Source organism: Mesoplodon mirus (assembly GCF_964341445.2).
Source record: "Mesoplodon mirus genome assembly, chromosome: 15".
Lineage (NCBI taxonomy): Eukaryota > Metazoa > Chordata > Mammalia > Artiodactyla > Ziphiidae > Mesoplodon > Mesoplodon mirus.
In genome coordinates, this window is record NC_138991.1 from 50,512,523 (window position 1) to 50,533,030 (window position 20,508).

Here is a 20,508-nt window from a genome sequence, read left to right on the forward strand (position 1 = left end):
TTATCCAGAGGGTCTGAACTAGGGTCAGCACTCGGTCACCAGAGAAGTCAACCAGCGTCCCTGCAGGTGACTCCATCTTTTCAGCATTGCCTCCTCTGGTTTATTTCAGAATGGTCTTGATTCTTAAATGTTCTTTTCTATGAAATGACCCCATAGGCAAATCTCCAGGGTCTCTTAAACTAGCACCTATTATTTATACTCACTCTTAAATTTCCTTCTAAAAGGAAACGTGACAAGCTTCAAAGAGTTACGTGTTTCTCTGGAACTGTGCTCTGCAAGCCAGGAACATTTTGGCTTTGCAGGGAATTCCTCAATCCCTCTGCCACCACTCACGCCAGAGGGCCATCGACGTGTTCAGGACTCATAATGGAAGATGGCAGCCGCACAACGTGGCCCCGAACACCCCAGATGAAGTCATCTTGTATAATCAGAAACAAAAATCTCTCTCTACTTTGAAGAACTAGAAGTAATGCCCTGAAATCTTTGCACATTCATAAGTCTGGATAAGGAACTAGATAACCTTGCCATATTTTATCAGACAGGAAAAATGTCACGTTAAAAAAAAACTATTTGGACATTTAGAAAGGGTCCTTTCATATGTATGCGCTTCCGATGTGCACAGAATGGCTAGAAAGTTCATCCTATCAAGATGTAGGCTGACATGTGTTTTCAGTTTGGCTTTGTTACACAATATCTAAATTATTACATTCATCAAGTTTCTCCTTAGCATTATGTAACTAAAAGTAAACAATGTGTCTAATTTGTAAAACATCCTCTATTAGCCCAAATGTTATTTGGGGATTGGAGGTGAGGGGAATGTAAGCTGTTAAAACAATGGCAATGACACCAAATGTGGCATTTGGATGTACACAGAACTCCATTTCCTGACACCTTGGCTTTGTGTTTTTCACATGCCCTTTATGAGAGCTCCAACTTAAACAATTACCCCATGAGATCTCAGGGCTTGGAAAAAACAAACAGTTCTGAATCCTAGAGACTGTTTACAATACACAGCTCTTGGTTCCTAGGGATGTGACATCTCCTGAGTTCCTACCCAGAGCCCCTCACAGATGGGTTACTGCCCACTGGTGAGGTGAAAGGGAGAGAGAATTCAAACAGAAGATTTCAAATTAAACACAGCTGGCGTTTCCCAACACCTGTGCATTGATTTGTCTCCCAAGCTGGTGTCACAGAACATGTATTTTATAAAGACAATAGGAAGCAGAAAAAAATTTTTAATCCAAAGTTAAAATCATAATAATGTCATAAATTGAAGTTACCTTTTAAATCACTATTTTGAAGATTCCACAGTTTTTTGTAAAGCTTTGGTGCAGTTTCCTAAACCAATAAAAATCAGGCACCCCAGGGTATGTGTTAAAAAAACAGATTCCCTGCTCCACAATCAGTATTTTCAACAAGGGCCCCAGGTAACTGCTACACTGAAACAAGCCCAGGACACATGGGTTCCTGAGATCCACAATCTGTACCACATTCTGAATGAAATGAGCATTCTACAAACCAAGGGTTCTCAGCTTCGGAATCACCTGGGAAGCTTTGTAAAATAACAGTGCCTGGATCCCACTCTCAGAGATTCTGATTAAGCTGGTCTGGGGTGCAGCTTGGACATCAGGATTTCTTAAAGCTCCCAAGTGATTCTAATGTGCAGCCAAGGTTGAGAACCATTGTTATAAACATTTCCTGAGCAACGAACTGATAAATTACTCTGCCTAAAATACTTGCTATTGAATTTATTAACACTGCGGAAAAAATACTAAAAGAATGCTTTTCATTTGTTTCCAATTAGCAATATTCTAGAAGGAAACTAGCAGTTCCTAAAATTAAGTTGGAATTAAAAACCAAAAATTTGAACCAAAGCAAATGGACAAATTAAAAGATAATCTATGGTTCAGTATAAGAAAGTATGACCAGATGGATGGATAGAAGGAAGACAGGAAAGGAGGGAAGCAGGCTAATTAATCAGAGGACAATTACTGCCCACAATATATATTTTTTAAATCCTAAAAATCAGTAAGAAAGGTACAAATAACATAATGGAAAGATGAGCAAAAGGAATCAACAAAAGGCATTTTACAGAAAAGGAAACCCCAATGGCCAATAAACATATGAAAAGATGCTCAATCTTATTAAAATCAGGGAATTGCAAATTAAAACCACAATAAAATATGATGTTATTACCTCCTAAATTGGAAAAATTAAAATAGAAAATCTGCTCATTCCAAATGTTGGTAGGCCACTGAACAGCACAGACTCACACTCCCACTGCTACTACAGTGCAGGCTGGCACAACTACGGCGGAAAATAACTTGGCATTGTCTGGAAAAGCAGACAAGGCACACATCCTACACCGAGCAATTCCACTTTTAGGTATGGGCCTTCATCTAGAGAAACACTTTATATGGTCACCAGCAGACGTGACCAGCGTTCACAGCAACATCGTTCATAATGATGAAAAAAGGAAAAAGAAAAGAACCAAATGCCCATCAACAGAATGAATGATACATAATTTATGCATCAGTAGATTAACTCTGCTTCAGATGGCAAATCTCTCCAACTGATCTGTAGGGTCAGTACAATCCCTATCAAAATCCCAAAGGTTTTTTTTTTTTTTTTTTTGGTAGAAATTGATAAGCTGATCCTAAAATTCATATGGAAATGCAAAGGACCCAGAAGAGCCAAAACAATTCTGAAAAAGAAGAACAAAGTTAAGAGACTTATACTACCTAGTTTCAAAACTTACCATAAAGCTATAGTAATCAAGTGTGGTACTGGCATAAGGACATACCTATAGATCCATGGAATAGAATTGAGAGTTCAGAAATAAACCCTTACTTTTATGGCCAATTGACTTTTGACAAAGGTGCCAAGACAAGCGTTTTCAGCAAATGCTGCTGAGACAACTGGATATCCATATGGAAAAAAATAAACTTAGACACACCATACATACAAAAAAAATAATTCAAAATGGATCATATAACCTAGATGTAAGAGCTAAAACTATAAAGCTTCTAGAATAAAACATAGGAAGAAATTCTCACAACCCTGGGTTATGCAAAGAGTTCCTAGATACAACTCCAAAAGCATGAGCCAAAAAGGAGAAAACTGATAAACTGGACTTCATTAAAATTAAAAACTCCTACACTTCAAAAGATACCATTATGAAAATGAAAAGACAAGCCACAGACTAGGAGAAAATACAAGTAGATCATGTATTTGATAAAGAACTCATATCAAGGATAAAGAATTATTACAACTCAACAAGAAGACAAACAACCTGATTTTTTAAATGGGCAAGTCTTGAATAGACAGTTCACTAAATAAGATACAAAAACGGCCAATAAACATATGAAAAGATGCTCAACATCATTAGTCAGTAGGGATATGCAGATTAAAACCACGATGAGGTACCACTTCACACCCACTCAGACGGCTATAATCAAAAAGATGGACAATAACGAAACGAGTGATCGATAAGATATAGAGGAACTGGAACCCTCATACATTGCTGGTGGGAATGCAAATGGTGCGGCCATTTTGGAAAGCAATTTGGCCGTTTCTCAAAAAGTTAAACATAAACTTACCATATGACTTAGCAATTCCACTTCTAGGAATCTATCCAAGAAAAATGAAAATATACGTCCATAGAAAGACTTGTATGCAATTGTGAACAGCGGCATTATTCATAATGGCCAGAGTGGAAACAACTTAAATGTCTATCAACTTGTTAATGGATAAGTAACATGTGGTTATGCATGCAGTGGTACACTATTCAGCAGAAAAAAGGTACAGAGTACTGATATTACAACAGGGATGAACCTCAAAAACACGGTAAGTGAAAGAAGCCAGATGCAAAAGATGACATAATGAGTGACCCCATGTACATGAAACGTCCAGGAAAGGCAAATTCCTAGAGTCAGAAAGCAGATTGGTGGGTTTTCTAAGGCTGAAAGTGGCAGCAGGGTTTGAGTGCTAACAGACTTGAGGGAATTTGGGCAGGGGGTGGGGCGGGGGGTGTGGGCAGTGGCTATGAAAATGTTCTAAAACTGGATTGTGTAATCGCTGGGCAACTCTGTAAACTTACTAAAAACATCACTGAATTGTACACATACAATGGTGGATTTTAGGACATGTAAAATATCCTCAATAAAGCTGAAAAAACAAAACAAAGTAAAACTTTACTGCAGAGCAAAAAGGGAAACTGCTCATTTCTCCATATTCTGTACCTTGACTAGCTTTTCTGGATAAAGGAGGCAGTCTTTAAAGTATTGAAAGTCAAATAGTTACTATTAGCTGGATGTGGAGTTAATTAAACAGTTTCATGATTATTTTCTTTGGGAAGACATGAATCAAATCTCCTCCAGATGTAAAACTCTTAGAAGTCACAGTTCTATACCACAATACTCTGGAGAGATGTTGCCAACAAAAATATTTTGAAGACGTTCTTATTAGTTTAGATATTCTCTCACTTGAGCCACTCAGCAAGCAGCCTCCATCACATGCCTGCAGGATGAGAGAACCCTTCTTCAGAGTATTTGCTTTGTCAACTAACAACAGTGATGGAAGGGAAAAGGGCTTGGGTTTGCCTCTGTCATGAACACCAAAAAAAATAGCACCTGCCATACAAAGTGTCATCTTAAAAGACTTCAAGTACCCAGTGTAAAGACTCCCAGAGTAAGAAAACAAATGTCACATTCCCATGACAATAAACAAGAATGAAATCCTGTCCTTCTGAACGAAAATGGCTGTTCAGAAATTCTCTATTAACTCTGCTCTGAAAAGCATAATGCTTACATTATTCCTTTTACAGTGTACTTCTGAGCATGTTTTGACAAGACAGGATGATCTTGAGTCAAGAAACAGAATAAGCTGTTTTCCCTGTGGAACTTGCTCTTGTGATCCAAGAGTTGTCATGGATTAACAAATTCATCAACAAAGAGGATTCAACAAACATACCTCTCTTAACACTGTATATACATTTTCTTTGTCACATCATTATGCAGAACATGACCCCAAAATGCATATATCAGGGACACACAACCGTTAGTTCCAAAGATACAAAGAAAATCTGGTCAAGGAAACCCAAAAGACAGTTGATCCATCTTTAGTCTACACAAATCATAAATGTGTCAGGTGATGTAACAGGGCCAATGAACTGCACAACCCAGGGGGGACATCAGTAATTCTGTAATCTAGGGTGAATTTCCTGGAACTGCACAGTGCACAACTTACGCAGCTGCACATGGTGGCCCTGGGATTAGCCATCTCATAAAAACACTGATTCATAATTATGGCCTTTCACAGGAAGTACGTGAAAATAGAACAGATGAAAAAATTAGGGTAAGACCCTGAAGGCAGGCCTCTGAAAACCTTAATTATCCACAAAGGAGTTTTACAAAGGAAATTCTGGGGAAAAAAAAAAAAATCACTCGACCTGACCTGGATGACTATTTTTAGAGCCTTCACTTTCTGGTCCGAGGCCCAGGCGTCCTTCAGCGACTGGTTGAGCTCTTCTATGCGGTTCACATAATCCTGTTGAGTCAAATTCAACAGCTCCTTTTGGGATCCCTGTGGGCAGAAAGCAGAAAGATACAGGCACAGAAGAAAAAACATTGTTGGACTCCCCCCTCGCCCCCATGAACAATACTGAGTATTAGCTGAGTTTTGGTCTCTAAGTTTTCCTCATATCCTGACCAGGATTGATAGTTCTGTCTTGTAATCAAAGAGGTTCTTTGAGTTTTCTGCAAAGACGGCTGAGGGCAGTGATTGAAAAACTGGGCTTGAACACAAGTCAGACCTGAGCCCACTCCCAGCTGAGCCACATTCTAACCATTTGATTCTAGGTGAGCTGCTTTCCTCCCTGAGTCTCTTCTGTGAACAGTGATAACAGGACTTACCTTATTCAACAAATAGTCAATGGGGGGTATTGTGTGCCAGGCAAGTACGGTATACCAGATGCCCCAGATACAAAGGTGAGCAAAAAGACATTGTTTCAGCACTAATGGAGTTTAAGGTACAGAGGACAAGATGGACATTAATACAAACTGAGACAAATGCTCGGGGAAACAATTCTACAAAGACACATATCATAGTTCTCTGAACCTGAGGTGCCCGTTTTAAGAAGCACAACTGTTTTACGTACCACTAAGGAAGAAAAAATGTCGATCACGGACATGCACCAATTGAGAGACACAGTCCAATTTCAGGGATATTCAAATGTTGGGGGAAAGGTTCATCTCAGAATGGACTCTAGAATGGTGGTCAAGAATGGTTTCCTGGAGGAAGTGATGCTTGAGACAAACTCTCAGTGGTGTACATGTGTTAACTAGGCAATGGAGGGTTGTTAACTAGACCAGGGAGAGAGCATTCAGGACAGAGAGCAGACCCAGCAAAAACCCATGGCAGAAGAGGGCAAGGTCATCACATGGATGAAATAGTATAACATATGTAAAGACCTGGCACCACCTGGCACACAGTACATGCTCACTAATCCTTGCCTACTGCTAAGATGCTGATTGCACAGCTCACAGGAGTGAGGGTCATGCTAACCCACATGAGGAGACCAGGAACCAAATCTTTTTTATATGAATGTTGCCTGGAATCCAAAGTAAAGAACTCTTTTTTTTTTTAATTGAAGTATAGTTAATTTACAATGTTGTGTTAGTTTCTGATGTATAACAAAGTAATTCAGTTATACATATATATACTCTTTTTCATATTCTTTTCCATTATAGTTTATTACAAGATATTGAGTATAGTTTCCTGTGCTATACGGTAGGCCCTTGCTGTTTTTCTATTTTATATATAGCAGTGTGTATGTGTTAACCCCAAACTCCTAATTTATCCTCCTGCCCTTTCCCCTTTCGTAACCATAAGTTTGTTTTCTATGTCTGGAGCCTGTTTCTATTTTGTAAATAAGTTCATTTGTATCATATTTTAGATTCCACATATAAATGATATCATATGATATTTGTCTTTCTCTGACTTACTTCACTTAGTATGATAATCTCTAGGTCCATCCATGTTGCTGCAAATGGCATTATTTCATTCTTTATTATGGCTGAGTAATATGCCATTGTATAAATACACCACATTGTCATTATCCATTCATCTGTTGGACATTTAAGTTGCTTCCATGCCTTGGCTTTTGTAAATAGTGCTGCTATGAACACTGGGGTGTATGTATCTTTTCGAGTTAGAGTTTTCTCTGGATATATGCCCAGGAGTGGGATTGCTGGAAGAACTCTTTATTAAAGGAGTACAAGTAGGAGGTTCAGGAAATCTGAACTGATCCCAACTGGTCACTTGAACTGTGAGATAGGATCCTCCCTGCCCCTCTGCCGTAGGAGGAGCCAAGTGATTAGTTTGGGCAAATGGGTGGTGAATAGAGTGGCATGTGTCCCCTCTGGGCTGAGGCATTGAAAAGTGACCCTTTCTTCAGCTCTGCTGTGACAACCCTGGAGCCATATGTTGAGACGGCAGCAGATGGTGGTATGTCTGTCACCTACACTGGACGAGTCATGTGAGGAAGAAATAAACCTTTCTTATATTACGCCACTGAGATATGGGGGTTCACTTGTTACCACAGCACAACCTGGTCTTATCCTGACTAATATGCTCTGTTAACCTGGAAGCCATGGGGCAGTCATGTGCTCCTGTGAGCCGGGGGAAGCAAGGAAACCAGTCTGTAGAAAAAAAAAAAAAAAAGGAGAACTAGAGTCTGGAGGCTACACAGAAGCAAGAGACACAGAGGACAGCTCCTGGGGTTCTGGGTGGTTTTTCAGTTCCTGGTTCCAGGCCACTGTGCCTTTGGGTTCAGGGTAGTGCCCCAGTATCCTTCAATACAGTCCTTATTTTCCGTGTAAGCCAGCTCAAGTGACTCAGATACTCAACAGACAAAAGAGCTTTGATAAAACCCTTAGCAATTCCCTTCCTACCAGCCAAGGTTGACTGATGACATGCAGACTGAGGCTCTCAGGCACTCTAATTCAAAATGTCATTTCTGAATTGGAAAATAAAATATTTGACTATTAGACTCTGCTGAGCACTAACAACTCTGGTCTTAGAGCTGGAAGGACCCTGAAACTGGGGCAAGATGCAGGACAGAGCAATGGCAACTGCCATTATATGGACCTCTGTGGATTTCAAAGCGTTCCCATTCAGCCTACAGAACTATATTTTTTATCCCCATTTTACAGATGAGGAAATGGGTATAGGAAGATGAATGCCCAAGGGCACCCTGTTAATAAGCAGTCAAGCTAAGGCCTCTAGACTCAGCATGGTGACGGTGACAGCAGCTAACACTTGCAAAGCATGTACCATGTGCTGGGTGCTGGTCTAAGCACTTTACATACATTAACTCATGTAAGCCCCTGTAATTACCCTAAGAGGCAGGTACTAGGTAGCACCCCCACTTTACAGATGAGTAAACTGAGGCACAGAGCTCAAGCTCTTAAGCACCTTGTCCCAAACTACAGAATTACCAAACACAGTAGAGCCAGGATTCAAGCCCAGGCAGTCTGGCTCCTGAGTTTGCCCTCTTAACCCCCATTCTATGCTGCCTCTCTAAATGATAGTCCAGAGGATGCAAACTCACCGTCTCCAGGGGCCAGGCTAGTAATGTTTATGAGTGAACTGGGCCAGGGAGGACCATGCAACCTGGACAGTACACACCCAGGTTAAATGCAAGAATGCGAGCCCACAGTTAGGTGGAATTTAAGAGAAGTCAGCAATCTGGATTTATACATTAAATTTACTAATTTTTATGAGTTGGCAAGAGTCATGTTCTTTTTTTTTTTTTTGCGGTACGCAGGCCTCTCACTGCTGTGGCCTCTCCCGTTGCGGAGCACAGGCTCTGGACGCGCAGGCTCAGCGGCCATGGCTCACGGGCCCAGCTGCTCCGCGGCATGTGCGATCCTCCCGGACCGGGGCACGAACCTGCGTCCCCTGCATCGGCAGGCGGACTCTCAACCATTGCGCCACCAGGGAAGCCCAAGAGTCATGTTCTTTAAAAGCACGTGCAGGCTAATTGAAAGAGTTCAGCAGCTGAGCGACCATGCACAGCCTCTGCAGCAGGCATGACCGTTTTACACTATAGGAGGCGGCTTCCCGGGAGATGGCTGCCGTTGGCTTTCACAGTTAAGCCCTGTCCCCAGACACCCGGGGTTTGCTCAAGCATCACAGTGAGAAAAACGCCTTCAGAAAACCAGCCCAAGGAAGGCTCCTGTGAGCTTGGCCAGCCGCGCCACTGGCATCTTTCCCTCGATCAGTTGGTGCCTCAGGAGGACTGAACACAATGCGCAGCTCGAGAATTAATCAGAGAGCAGCCACCGAGGCTGACCTCACCTGGCAGAAGCACGGGAAGCCCCGCCCCTCCCTGGATTCAACAACTGACTTGCTCACCTCCTCAAAATCATCCAGCTCCTCCAGCCTGGTCCGAACCTTCTCCGACATTGCGGATACGGCAGTCCCAGCTTTGCCTAAACAGAATGGATTCATGTCACACAGGTGGCTTTCCTCTGTCACCAATACCCCCAAAGGAAGGCACCTTTCACTCTACACTTCATCATGAATAAAGAGGCTGGGGAAAAACTTCATTACAGAAAACTCCCTGAGAGTTTGAAAGCAACTTCCTTACGTAACCAAAGTTTCATCAGAAACATTTCTGCTTAGGAGCTGCCCGTGGGAGTGCAGTGGGCCAGCCTCAAAAAGGTTCTGCGACATTTGATATTTACAAACTTTTCACTGAATCATTTGTTTATTCCTAAAGAAAAGCGGTCCAGATAAGGATGCCAAAAATCCATCATTTAATTGTTTTCCACAAACAAAAGGCCCTCTCAGGCTCATATTCACAGTGCAGAACTGTGGTACTAACAACTAACAAAACAACAATCCCACTGTCTGTCCAGAGGTGGAAACACTAGGGCTTCAAAGCCGTCTCTTCAAGCAAACAAGGACTAGTGAGCCTCCCTCCATCATCCGTCAGCACAACTCTTCCCATCAGCAGGGACTGGCGGGGAGAGAAGGGAAGGACTCCAGGCCACGGGCCGGTCACAGGACAGGGCTCTCTGGCCAGCTGGCTGCTGCCCCCCAGAGCCTCCTGTTTCAGAACACTTTCTCCATCTTAGGGGTGTTTCTGTTCTAGACCAGAGGTTTCCTTGCTCCTGCCTACCAAACTCACTCTCAGGAACTAGAGTTTACTCTTTTAAGGCACTGCTTTCTTAGCTCTGGTGTTAACCCACAGATTTGTCTGGGATCAGCTGAGAGCATGGTACAATTATTTAATTACTAACAACTACTAAAATTAAGAAGTTTCCAAATAATTTGATTTTTTTTACCTTACTTCTACTTTTCCCTTCATTTTGAAATATAGTACAGAACATGCATATATGTACGTTTTAACAGATAATTATAAAACCTTTGTAGCTACCACCCAGATTGTACACTGTCTTGCTTCTTTCATTCACCACTGACTTTAGTTCATGAAGTTTACCCCTGTCATTGCATAAAGCTGTAGCTCACACATTTTCACCACTGGTTAGTATTTTCCATTGTGTGACTACATCACAGTTTATTTCTTATTCTACCGTCAGTGGATGCTTGGGTTGTATCCTGCTTTGGGTTACTATGAACAATACGCTATAAACATTTCTGTGCATGTCTCCTGGTTCATATATGCATGCATTTCTTCAGGGTAGTTTCTCAAACTTTTACAGGAATCACTTAAGGATGTGTTAACATGCAGATTCTGATTTTTACTAGGTCTGGCAGGGCCTGAGACTCTGCATTTCTAATGAGCCCCCGGTGACATCAATGCTGCTGGTCCTTGGACCACACTTTAAGAAACATGGATTTGGGCAGAGCTGAAAAAATGCGTTCTATAAAAGGCCATGTATAAGTATTTTAGGTTTTGTGAGTCATACAGTCTCTGTCACAACTACTCAACTCTGCCATTAGAGCACAAAAGCAGCCATAGACAATATGTAAACAAACCGGCATGGCTGTGTTCCAATAAGACTATTTACAAAATCAAACAGTGGGCCAGATTTGGCCTCCAGGATATAGTTTGCCAATTTCCGATCTAGGGTATATCCTAATAGTGGAACTGCTAGGTCAAAGGGTTGGCCCATCTTCAATTTGAGCAGATAATGCAAAAGTGCTTTACACAGTGGTTGTGTCATTTTACACCCCCACCAGAAGCACGTGAGCATTCCTGTTGCTCTACATTCTCACCAGCAAGTGATATCGTCACTTTCTGACCTCTCCAAACTGGCAGATATGCAATGCTATGATTTACTTTTTTATGGTTTGGGGTCAAAGTTATGCCCATAACAAAGGTGCTCCGACTCTCTTGATTTCTAATGTGCTGCCTCAACCTGCAGAGAACGAGGAGAGTTGCAGCTGCCACGCCAGCGATTTGCACATAAACCACGGCTGTGTTCCTCTGCACCCCAATGATATAGGATCTAAGACAGTGGCTTCATAATCACCCAGGAGCTTCAAAAACGGAATTCCTGGGTCCCCTTCCTCAAGATTAATTCAATAAGTGGAGTGGGGCCCAGTGGTCTGTATTTTTATGAAATACACACACACACACACACACACACACACACACACACACACACACACACACATATATTCCTCAGGTGACTCTGCTGAACAGCTAGTTTGAGACATCCTGGTCCAGACTGTGTCTTGGCACAAGAAATTGAGAACTGCCGTATTCAGAGACCAGTGGCTGATAAGACTGAGTGTTTGACTCCCCTCACCAGTGCATCTGTGTTTGCACAAGGGATAAAGACTTAAGGCAAAGGAAAGGATCTGTAAAAAGGAGAATTGCAACCATTTCCCAGCCAGTGAGGAGGCACACAGACGGGAGACTACTGCTCTGTAATTCCAAAATCAAGCACTGAGTTTCTGTTTTCCTCCTAGTAAACTCTTTGGTCTTTTTTTTTTTTTTCATTCGTCATCTAAATATGTATTTTGATTCTACTAAGTCTATACATAATCTAGGAAATAAGAGCTTCAATTGAATTAAACATCAGGATTGGATGTTTTTTTCCTTTGGAAAATTATATTGAAGGTAATGGGAGAATTCCCCATCAAAACAGTAACAACAGCAAAAACTCACCTTTTTCAGATCCCATAAAAAGATTCTGCAGAGACAAAAAATATATGTTAATATTTTTTAAAACTTGCTGGACCCTGTGACAAAAACTTTACTTATTGTTCAAGCAGCACTAAGACAACATGATCCATCATTTTCCAACTAAGCCACTTATTTATCTAAATGAAAAACAAATATTTATTCAAAGGAAGAAAATACAGCTCACTAGAAACTACTAGAGATTCAAATTTCTACTCATTTCAGGACTCTCAAAATGAGCCAACAAAAAGCAAAATTTTGAGACAATGGTGGCAATGTGAAAGCATTTAGCTTACTCTAAATCAGGGTTTCACAACCTCGGCAATATTGACGTTATGGGCTGGAAAATTCTGTTGTGGGAGGCTGTCCTGTGCACTGTAGGATGTTTAGCAGCATCCCTGGCCTCTACCCACCAGATGCCAGTAGCACTCCCACAGTTGTGACAACCAAAAACATCTTCAGGCATTGCCACATGTCCCCTGGGGAGTAAAATTACTCCTGGTTGAGAATCACGGTTTTATATTAAATCAGTGCAATCAGAAAACAGTAAGAAAAAGAATTAAATAGTCCAGCAATTCTGCCACCATTCTGCTTAACAAGTATAGACTCTGGGAGAAGGGAGCAGAACCTTCCTAGTCGCTACTGAGTTCACCCCTTCCTCCTGCTCACAGCCCCGATTTTTGATGGGTGCACTGTGTACAGCCCATGACTACCTTCAAGACAAATGTAACCGGACATGTTGAGGGGAATCCAGGAAGTGTTCTATTTTTTGGCCGCACCACTCGGCATGTGGGATCTTAGTTTCCCGACCAGGGATCAAACCCGAGCCCCCCCTGCAGTGGAAGCGTGGAATCTTAACCACTGGACCACCAGGGAAGTCCCAAGGAAGTGTTCTTGAATGAGAGAGGGTGCATCCCACTTTCCCCTTTCCGCCTTCTAACAACTTGGACATGAGGTAACACTGAACATGACAGAGCAGCAAGACAGAAAGAGCTGGGTCCCTGATGACTTTGGAGCTGCCACAGTCCTGGACTATCTGCCTCTAGACTTCTTTCCAGTATGAAGAGAGACGAACATCTCTCTTCTTTAGGGAGGTCTTCAGTTACAAGCTAGTCCTTGACGATATAAGCATTAACCTGCTTTCCCCGGTTGAGCAACTTGCAGAGGACAAGGTGAGCCTCGGGCACTAGCCAACAACTTGACCTAGTGAGCGTCACCCAAAGAAACAGCGAACTTCCAGCCCTGGCAGAAAACCCACCAGTGGGACTCCCTGAGCAACAGTAAGAAGTCAACCTTCTTCAGGATGGCACTCTCCTCCCCTGTAACTCTCACCTCCCCCAGAGACAGGACTCTGCGGCTCCAGTTCTTTCTCTGAACTGTGCCTGATCCCCGATTCTTAACACATTTTTTGAGGAACCAATTAGCACGTTTCCTCCCAACTAACATTGACATAATAACTGAAACTTACAGAACCTCGGCGTTGGGGCAACATAACTGTGATACTGTGACTTATAAGAAGAAATGTATGTATAGTCTTTGTCCCAATTCCTGGCACAAAGCTCCTAACCCTTGGAACTTCCTAGGTGAGAGAACAATCCAGGAGTCTTCTGTTCTTTTTAGGAAGCACTCTCCTGTGATTTTTTGGAAGCACCTAAGGATGGAGGCTGGTTGTCAGGGGAACCAACCACATGATTAGAGGGTGGGAACTTTCAGTCCCACCTCCCTGATTTCTGGGGAGGGGAGAGGGGCTGGAGGTTGAATCAATCACCAGTGGCCAATGATTTAATCAATCATATCTATGTAATGAAGCCTCCATAAAAACCCAAAAGGACGGGGTTCAGGGACCTTCCGGGTTGGTGAACCAGAACACATCCACATGCTGCCGTGCTGGACCCCGAACTCCACGGAAACAGACGCTCCTTTGTTCAGGACCTCACCCTAGGTATCTCTTCATCTAGTTACTGGTTCATATCCTTTAATATCCTTTGTAATAAACCAGTAGTCTAGTCAGTTCTGTAAGCCACTCTAGCAAATTAATTGAACCCAAAGAGGTGGTCATGGGAAACTCTGATTTACAGCTTGTTAGTCAGAGGCCAGTAACAACTTGGACTTTTGATTAGCATCTGATGTGGGGACTGAGCCCTTAAGCTGTGGGATCTGGTGCTCTCTCCAGGTAGACAATGTCAGAATTGAGTTGATTTATAGGACACCCCACTGGTGTCGAAGAACTGCTTGGTGTGTTGGGGGGGGAACCTACACACTGGAATCGGGTGCAGAATCGTAATAACAAAAAGAACTACTAAATCTGAAGTAGACGCTGGGAGAAAAGTATACTGGTACTCACAATAGAGAGCTTTTCCGTGGTAGTATACCGGGCAAGGATTTCTCCTCGTTTGCTAGCCCAAGCCTCAAAATCTGATCCTACGATGGAGTTATCATCTCTGTCACGTTTCTTTCTGGAGTTGTCCTAAGAAAAGGCAAGACAATCTCTTCAGCAGCAATTTTTGAATCTTTTAAAAAAGTATAAGCAACCATGGTGATGACAGATGATACAGATTATACAGTATTGTATAAGTGAAACTGCTAAGACAGTAGAACTTAAATGTTCTCACCAAAAAAAGGGTAACTAGGTAAGGTAACATATGAGTTAACCCAATGGAGGGAATCCTTTCACAGTGTATATGTGTATCAAAACATCACGTTGCACACTTTAAATATCTTACAATTTTATTTGTCAGTTATACCTCAGTAAAGCTTAAAAAAAAAGTATGAGCAGAAGGCAGACAATCCCTCACTGTAGAATGTAACAGATCTGTCTAAAGGTTTACTATGATAAAAAATTTTCAGGGGCTTCCCTGGTGGCACAGTGGTTGAGAGTCCACCTGCCGATGCAGGGGACACGGGTTCGTGTCCCAGTCTAGGAAGATCCCACATGCCGCGGAGCGGCTGGGCCCGTGAGCCATGGCCGCTGAGCCTGCGCGTCTGGAGCCTGTGCTCCGCAACGGGAGAGGCCACAACAGCGAGAGGCCCATGTACCGCAAAAAAAAAAAAAAATTTTCAGGCCAATTCACCACAGATGGACAATAAATCTATCAAAAGGTGCTCAAACTCATTAAGAATCAAGGAAATGCAAACTGAAAGAGATCACTTTTCAACAATCAGAATGGCAAGGTTTAAAATGACTGATAGCGGCCAGGTTGGCAAGGATGCAGGGCACAGGCACTCCAAAATACTGCTATGCTGATGGGAGTGTAAACTGGTGAACCCTTTCTGGAGAACAATCTGGCAGTAGCCATACAAAAAATGTATATGGGGACTTCCCTGGCGGTCCAGTGGTTGAGACTTTGCCTTCCAATGCAGGGGGTGCGGTTTGATCCCTGGTCGGGGAGCTAGGATCCCACGCCTCAGGGCCAAAACACCAAAGCATAGAACAGAAGCAATATTGTAACAAATTCAATAAAGACTTTGAAAATGGTCCACATAAAAAAAAAAACTTTATGTATATGTTACCTTAACCCAGTAATGAACTCCTAGGAAGCTACCCTGCAGAAATCCTTGCACGTAGGCACCAAGATCTATGTATGTTCAAGGACAAATGCGCCACTGCCTATACCAACAAACACCACACATGGTCTATGTGTCCATCATGGCAATTTAAAGCATGTCCCTGGGAATTCCCTGGCAGTCCAGTGGTTAGGACTCTGGGCTTTCACTGCTGAGGACCCGAGTTCAATCCCTGGTCGGGGAACTAAGATCCCACAAGCCGAGCAGTACAGCCAAAAAAAAAACCAAAATCATGTCCTGTTCCTTACAATACAATGCAGCTGTTCAAAATAAGAAGGTTGTTCTATAAGTACTAATATAGAAAGTTCTCCAAGACATATTGTCAAGTTTAAAAAAAAAAAGTATATACGTTAAAAAAAAAAAAAAAAAAAGTAAATAGCTGCGTGCAATGCCAGCAAAGAATGATGTTGGATTCTGAAGTCAGACTGTCCAGGCTTGAATTCCAGCTTGCATGTCACTTAACATCTCTCTTCCTCTGTGTGGACCTCTTTAAATGAAGCTTAGGCAGTATGAGGAGTACAGTTGGAATGCACTTGGAAAACACCTGCTATGCAGTTAGCTGATACTCTTATTATTGCTGCCGTTGTTACTTATATATGAGTATGTATGTAAATGTTCAGAAACTGTTGTCATAAATATCTATGAAAATACAAAGAAAAAGTTGAAGAATATACATTACATTGGTAACACTGATGACCTCCAGAGCGGAGAACAGAATGAGAACCGATCAACTGGACTTCATCTGTAATGTTTGATTTTTTACATGAAAAATTAGTAAATTAGTTATGTAATTACATAAAAATAAATCCAAAATAAAGGGTATGAAAAGAGTGAAATGAAACTGAAGAATTTTAAAATGCTTTAAAACAAAAGAAGAAGAAGAAGCAGTTTCCAGGATCTACACGCTGTGCAGCGTCATTGAGTCTGGATTATTTGAATTGTTACAACCCGAGTGCACTGCGTATTACTTGTTCAGTGAAAATCCCCGACCCTGCACCCACAGGACTGACCATAGCTAGGAGCATTACCGTGGTAGCCGCCAGGGCTGCAGGGTCAGCAGAGGCCGCAAACATGGAGAGGGGGTCGGTCCCATCCAGGACGCTGCTCAGTGGGTCCACCACGGAGCTGGAGGATGAAGAGGACGTGGAAGAAGTGCTTCCTTTCCGGCTCACTTTCTTTGTCTTTGACTCTGTGACCTGTGGGGAAAATTTGTGGAGGTTAAATGGTAGTCTCCTATGACCTTTCCCAATGAAACACTCAAATGGGTTTTCCCTTGTTCCGTTATGAACTGACCATTCCTTTGCAGCAGGGACACTTATTTTTGTGACAAACTGACATGACTCGGAATCCCAGCTGTCGAGGAAGGGAAGGTGAGAAACTGGGGTTAGGAAGGGAGAGACAGGGTCTCTGAGATTTAGAAGGTGATGCTATAACTGAATTCTTATAGGGCCTTCTTACTCAAAGTGTGGTCTCTGGACAAGCAGCATCCATATCACCTGCCAGCTCATAAATCTGTAGACTCCCAAGCCCCACCCCAGACCCACTGCATCAGAATTTGCATCTTGCAGCAATGGTCTAGGTAGGATAACAAACCAGCATACGAAAGATCCCAGAGTCGTCATACTCGAAGACGGTCTCAGTGGCTCTGCGCGGCCAGCTCATCATCACAAAGCAGTGAGTGCCCAACTCCTCCCTTTCAGGAGAACTGTGTATGTGTTAAGAAGCAAGCGGGGGTGTTAGGGTGTGAAGCCATGTTCTTGTTCCACTGCCCCCAACCCTCCCCAACTTCAGATGACCAGACCGTGGTGAACCCCTGAGGCAAGAGGATCCAACCAGAGCCAGAGTCTGTCTGCTGAAAGTTTAGGATCAACATCCAGAAGGGCTAGTTAGGCTCCACTCCTTTTTAAATGAGGAAGCTATAAAAACCCAGAACAATTCTTCAGAGAGAGAGAGAGAGGATGTAACAGAATGAAGGAGAGAGGGTGTTGGATAAAAGAGAATTTGGCCTCTGTCCCCGGTTCCTGGAAAGGAGACTCCAAGTCCTTGGAGCACCAGTCATTCATGAGCCCCTCAATCACACCTAGGTTTATGCTAATGAGAGGATGCTGAAAGACCAAACATGTGATTAAAGGGTTCGGACTTTCAGCCAGGTGATAACCCTCACTGTAGAATATAACAGATCTGTCTAAAGGTTTACTGTGATAAAAAATTTTCAGGCTAATTCACCACAAATGGACAATAAACCTATCAAAAGATGAAAAAGATCTCACTTCAGCAGAGGGGAGGGAAGCTGGAGATCAAGTTCAATCATGTGGCCAAGGAATCAATCAGTCATGTGTGTCATAAAACCCCAATAAAAAGTTTGGACACCAAAGCTCAGTGGAGCTTCCCAGTTGAACATACGATGCACACCCTGACTCCACAGGCAGAGGGCAAGGAAGCTCTGCATTTGGGACCCTCCTCCTTGTCCTATATGTCTCTTAATTTGGCTGGTCCTTATGTGCATCCTTTATAATAAAAATATAAGCATAAGTATTACACTTTTCTGAGTTCTGTGAGTTGTTCTAGTAAATTATCAAACCTGAGGGAGGTCTCCAGAAACCCTTGGATTTGTAGCCAGTTGATCAGAAGTGCAGGTGGCCTGGGGACCCCCAAATTTACAGCTGGAGTCTGAAGCTAGGGCAGTTTTATTGAAGACCATGCCCTAAACCTGTGGGGTCTGACACTAACCCTAGGTAACTTGGTGAAGTGCCTCCCACTGGTGCATGTTTGTTGCTCCTGTCTGCCTGGCATCGATATTCCTCCATCTCCCAGGCTCAACAGTCCAGATTTTCTTTGGGAAGGCAGCCTTGCCTGACTTTCAGCTCTTAAAGGCCTGGGGGAGTGGACTCTGCTCCTGGTTCCCAGGGTGGGCAGGAGCCCCAACCCAACCAATCAGCATATTCTACACCCCAGTCACCAGGGTTGATTCAGGGAAGGACACATAACCCAACTGGGCAAATAGAAAATGCAGAGAAGACATTCTCCCTGCTGTTTGAGTTTGGGTTTGGGTTTGGGTTTGGGTTTGAGTTCCTGAGATTGGAACCAACTCACTGGTGGGTCAGCCGCAGCCACCCGAGCCCGTGGGGAGTTGAGGGGCCCTGGGAGGCTGAAACTTGGTCTTGTGACCTCCTGCTTTATGTAATCACCTCTGTGTGTTCTCAGGTTCTCTGTCATTCAGAAACGTCATGTCCTCAGTGTCTAGTGGCATCTGTCAACCTCATCCCACCCATGATGACAACCACATAGCTTCTATTACTTGTTAATAAAAAAGTGCTAACTCAGATGAGACAATCTATGACTCTTGCTTGCCTTTTGTTTTGTTTTTTAAATAAACTCACAGGTAGACTAAGATGCTATTCAGGACAGCACCCTATATTAGTAATTAGAGTGATCTTAATATTTCAAATAGGCAAATTAAGAAGTATTTTGTTTACACCTCCAAATCAGGAACAAAGGCATCCCATATGCATGATCACCTCACTAATATGAGAAAGGGAATAAAAATGATGGTGGGTGAGACCAACATCACAAAAAAAATGGGGCAGAGAACAAACTGGTTGATTTAAATATGCAAAAGCGCCTACCACTGGCAAAACAAGAAAGACCCAGGAATACTGTCTATAATTTTATGGAATAAGAATGTCACAGAGGGACCCTTGACAAAACTTACAGTTATGGGTTTCAGTGGGTGATAGTCCCCAAATTCCAGTGGTACAGCCTCCAACCGGCATGATGCAAACTCAGCCTTGTAGTTCCTGTTCCTGGAATGCCTGGTAAACAGCAAAACCCAGAAACTAATTAGTTGGAGATGCATACACACTAAAAACATTTTGCTGAGACGTCCTCATTGGTGAGACAGTTAACAGTGGAACAGTATTTTTACCAAGACCAATAAGAAGTGGTAAATTTAAAAAAACATTTTAAAAAAAATCAGTTTGAAGGTATAAGGAGCTGCCGAGGCAAACAAGACCTGCGAGGACAGATGCCAGAACAAAGGGAAGCTCACTGAAGTGAAGCCAACTTTCTTGCCCAGCTACCTCTCACAGAGCATTTTGATTCTTGGCATGGGACAAGAGGCTAAAGCCAGGCAGAAGGCAGCTGCTAGGGGGCAGAGTAGCCAAAGAAGCTTTAAGGAAAACTCACAGGGCTGTAGAGATAAACTAGGGTTCAGGGCTATGGAGACAGCCACGGCTTGAAGGAAGAGATTCTGAAGAGAAGGCAGTGCAGAGAAGTGAGAGATTCGGTCCTGGTTTCCCCTCAAAGTATTCTCCAATTAAGCTGTGGAAGAGCAAGAGGAATAAGCCAAGTAGATGAAGAGCAGACAGTTTTCATCAGTCTTGCGGAGGCTTAACAAGTGAAGGGATTAGTGAGAGGAACATAAAAGGGGAGAGATCACCCACATTGAAGCATGGAGAGGAAAAAAGATGAAAAGCACAGAAGAGTGCATAAGGGACATGAAGAAAGGTCTAACACACAAAAGATCTGAATTCCAAAGAAGAGAGGAGGAACAGGCAGAGCAGTATTTGAAGAGATAATAGCTAAAAATGTTCCCCAACTAAAGAAAGACTGATTCACAGATTCAAGAAACGCTTGTGCCCCAAGCAAGACCAGTACAAAAACAAAACAAAAAACAACCATACTTAGGGCCTTCATAGTAAAATGGCTGAAAACTAAAAAGAGAGGATTTCTTAAAAGGAATAAAGATATGTTATTTTCAAAGGACAACAGTAAAGATTATTAGC

The 20,508-nt window shown here is 42.7% G+C and overlaps 1 protein-coding gene across 2 annotated transcripts in view; it reads right to left on the reverse strand.

Moving 5' to 3' along the window:
- Positions 1–20,508, reverse strand: part of VPS35L (VPS35 endosomal protein sorting factor like) — a 128,649-nt gene that overhangs the window by 101,596 nt on the left and 6,545 nt on the right. For both annotated transcript variants that reach the window (XM_082600412.1, XM_082600413.1), the window contains exons 2-7: positions 19,437–19,536; positions 16,753–16,920; positions 14,505–14,627; positions 12,146–12,170; positions 9,418–9,494; positions 5,455–5,583 (exon numbers count right to left, since the gene is read on the reverse strand). In XM_082600412.1, coding sequence (XP_082456538.1) covers positions 5,455–5,583; positions 9,418–9,494; positions 12,146–12,170; positions 14,505–14,627; positions 16,753–16,920; positions 19,437–19,536 — 622 coding nt within the window. The remainder of the gene's footprint in view (positions 1–5,454; positions 5,584–9,417; positions 9,495–12,145; positions 12,171–14,504; positions 14,628–16,752; positions 16,921–19,436; positions 19,537–20,508) is intronic.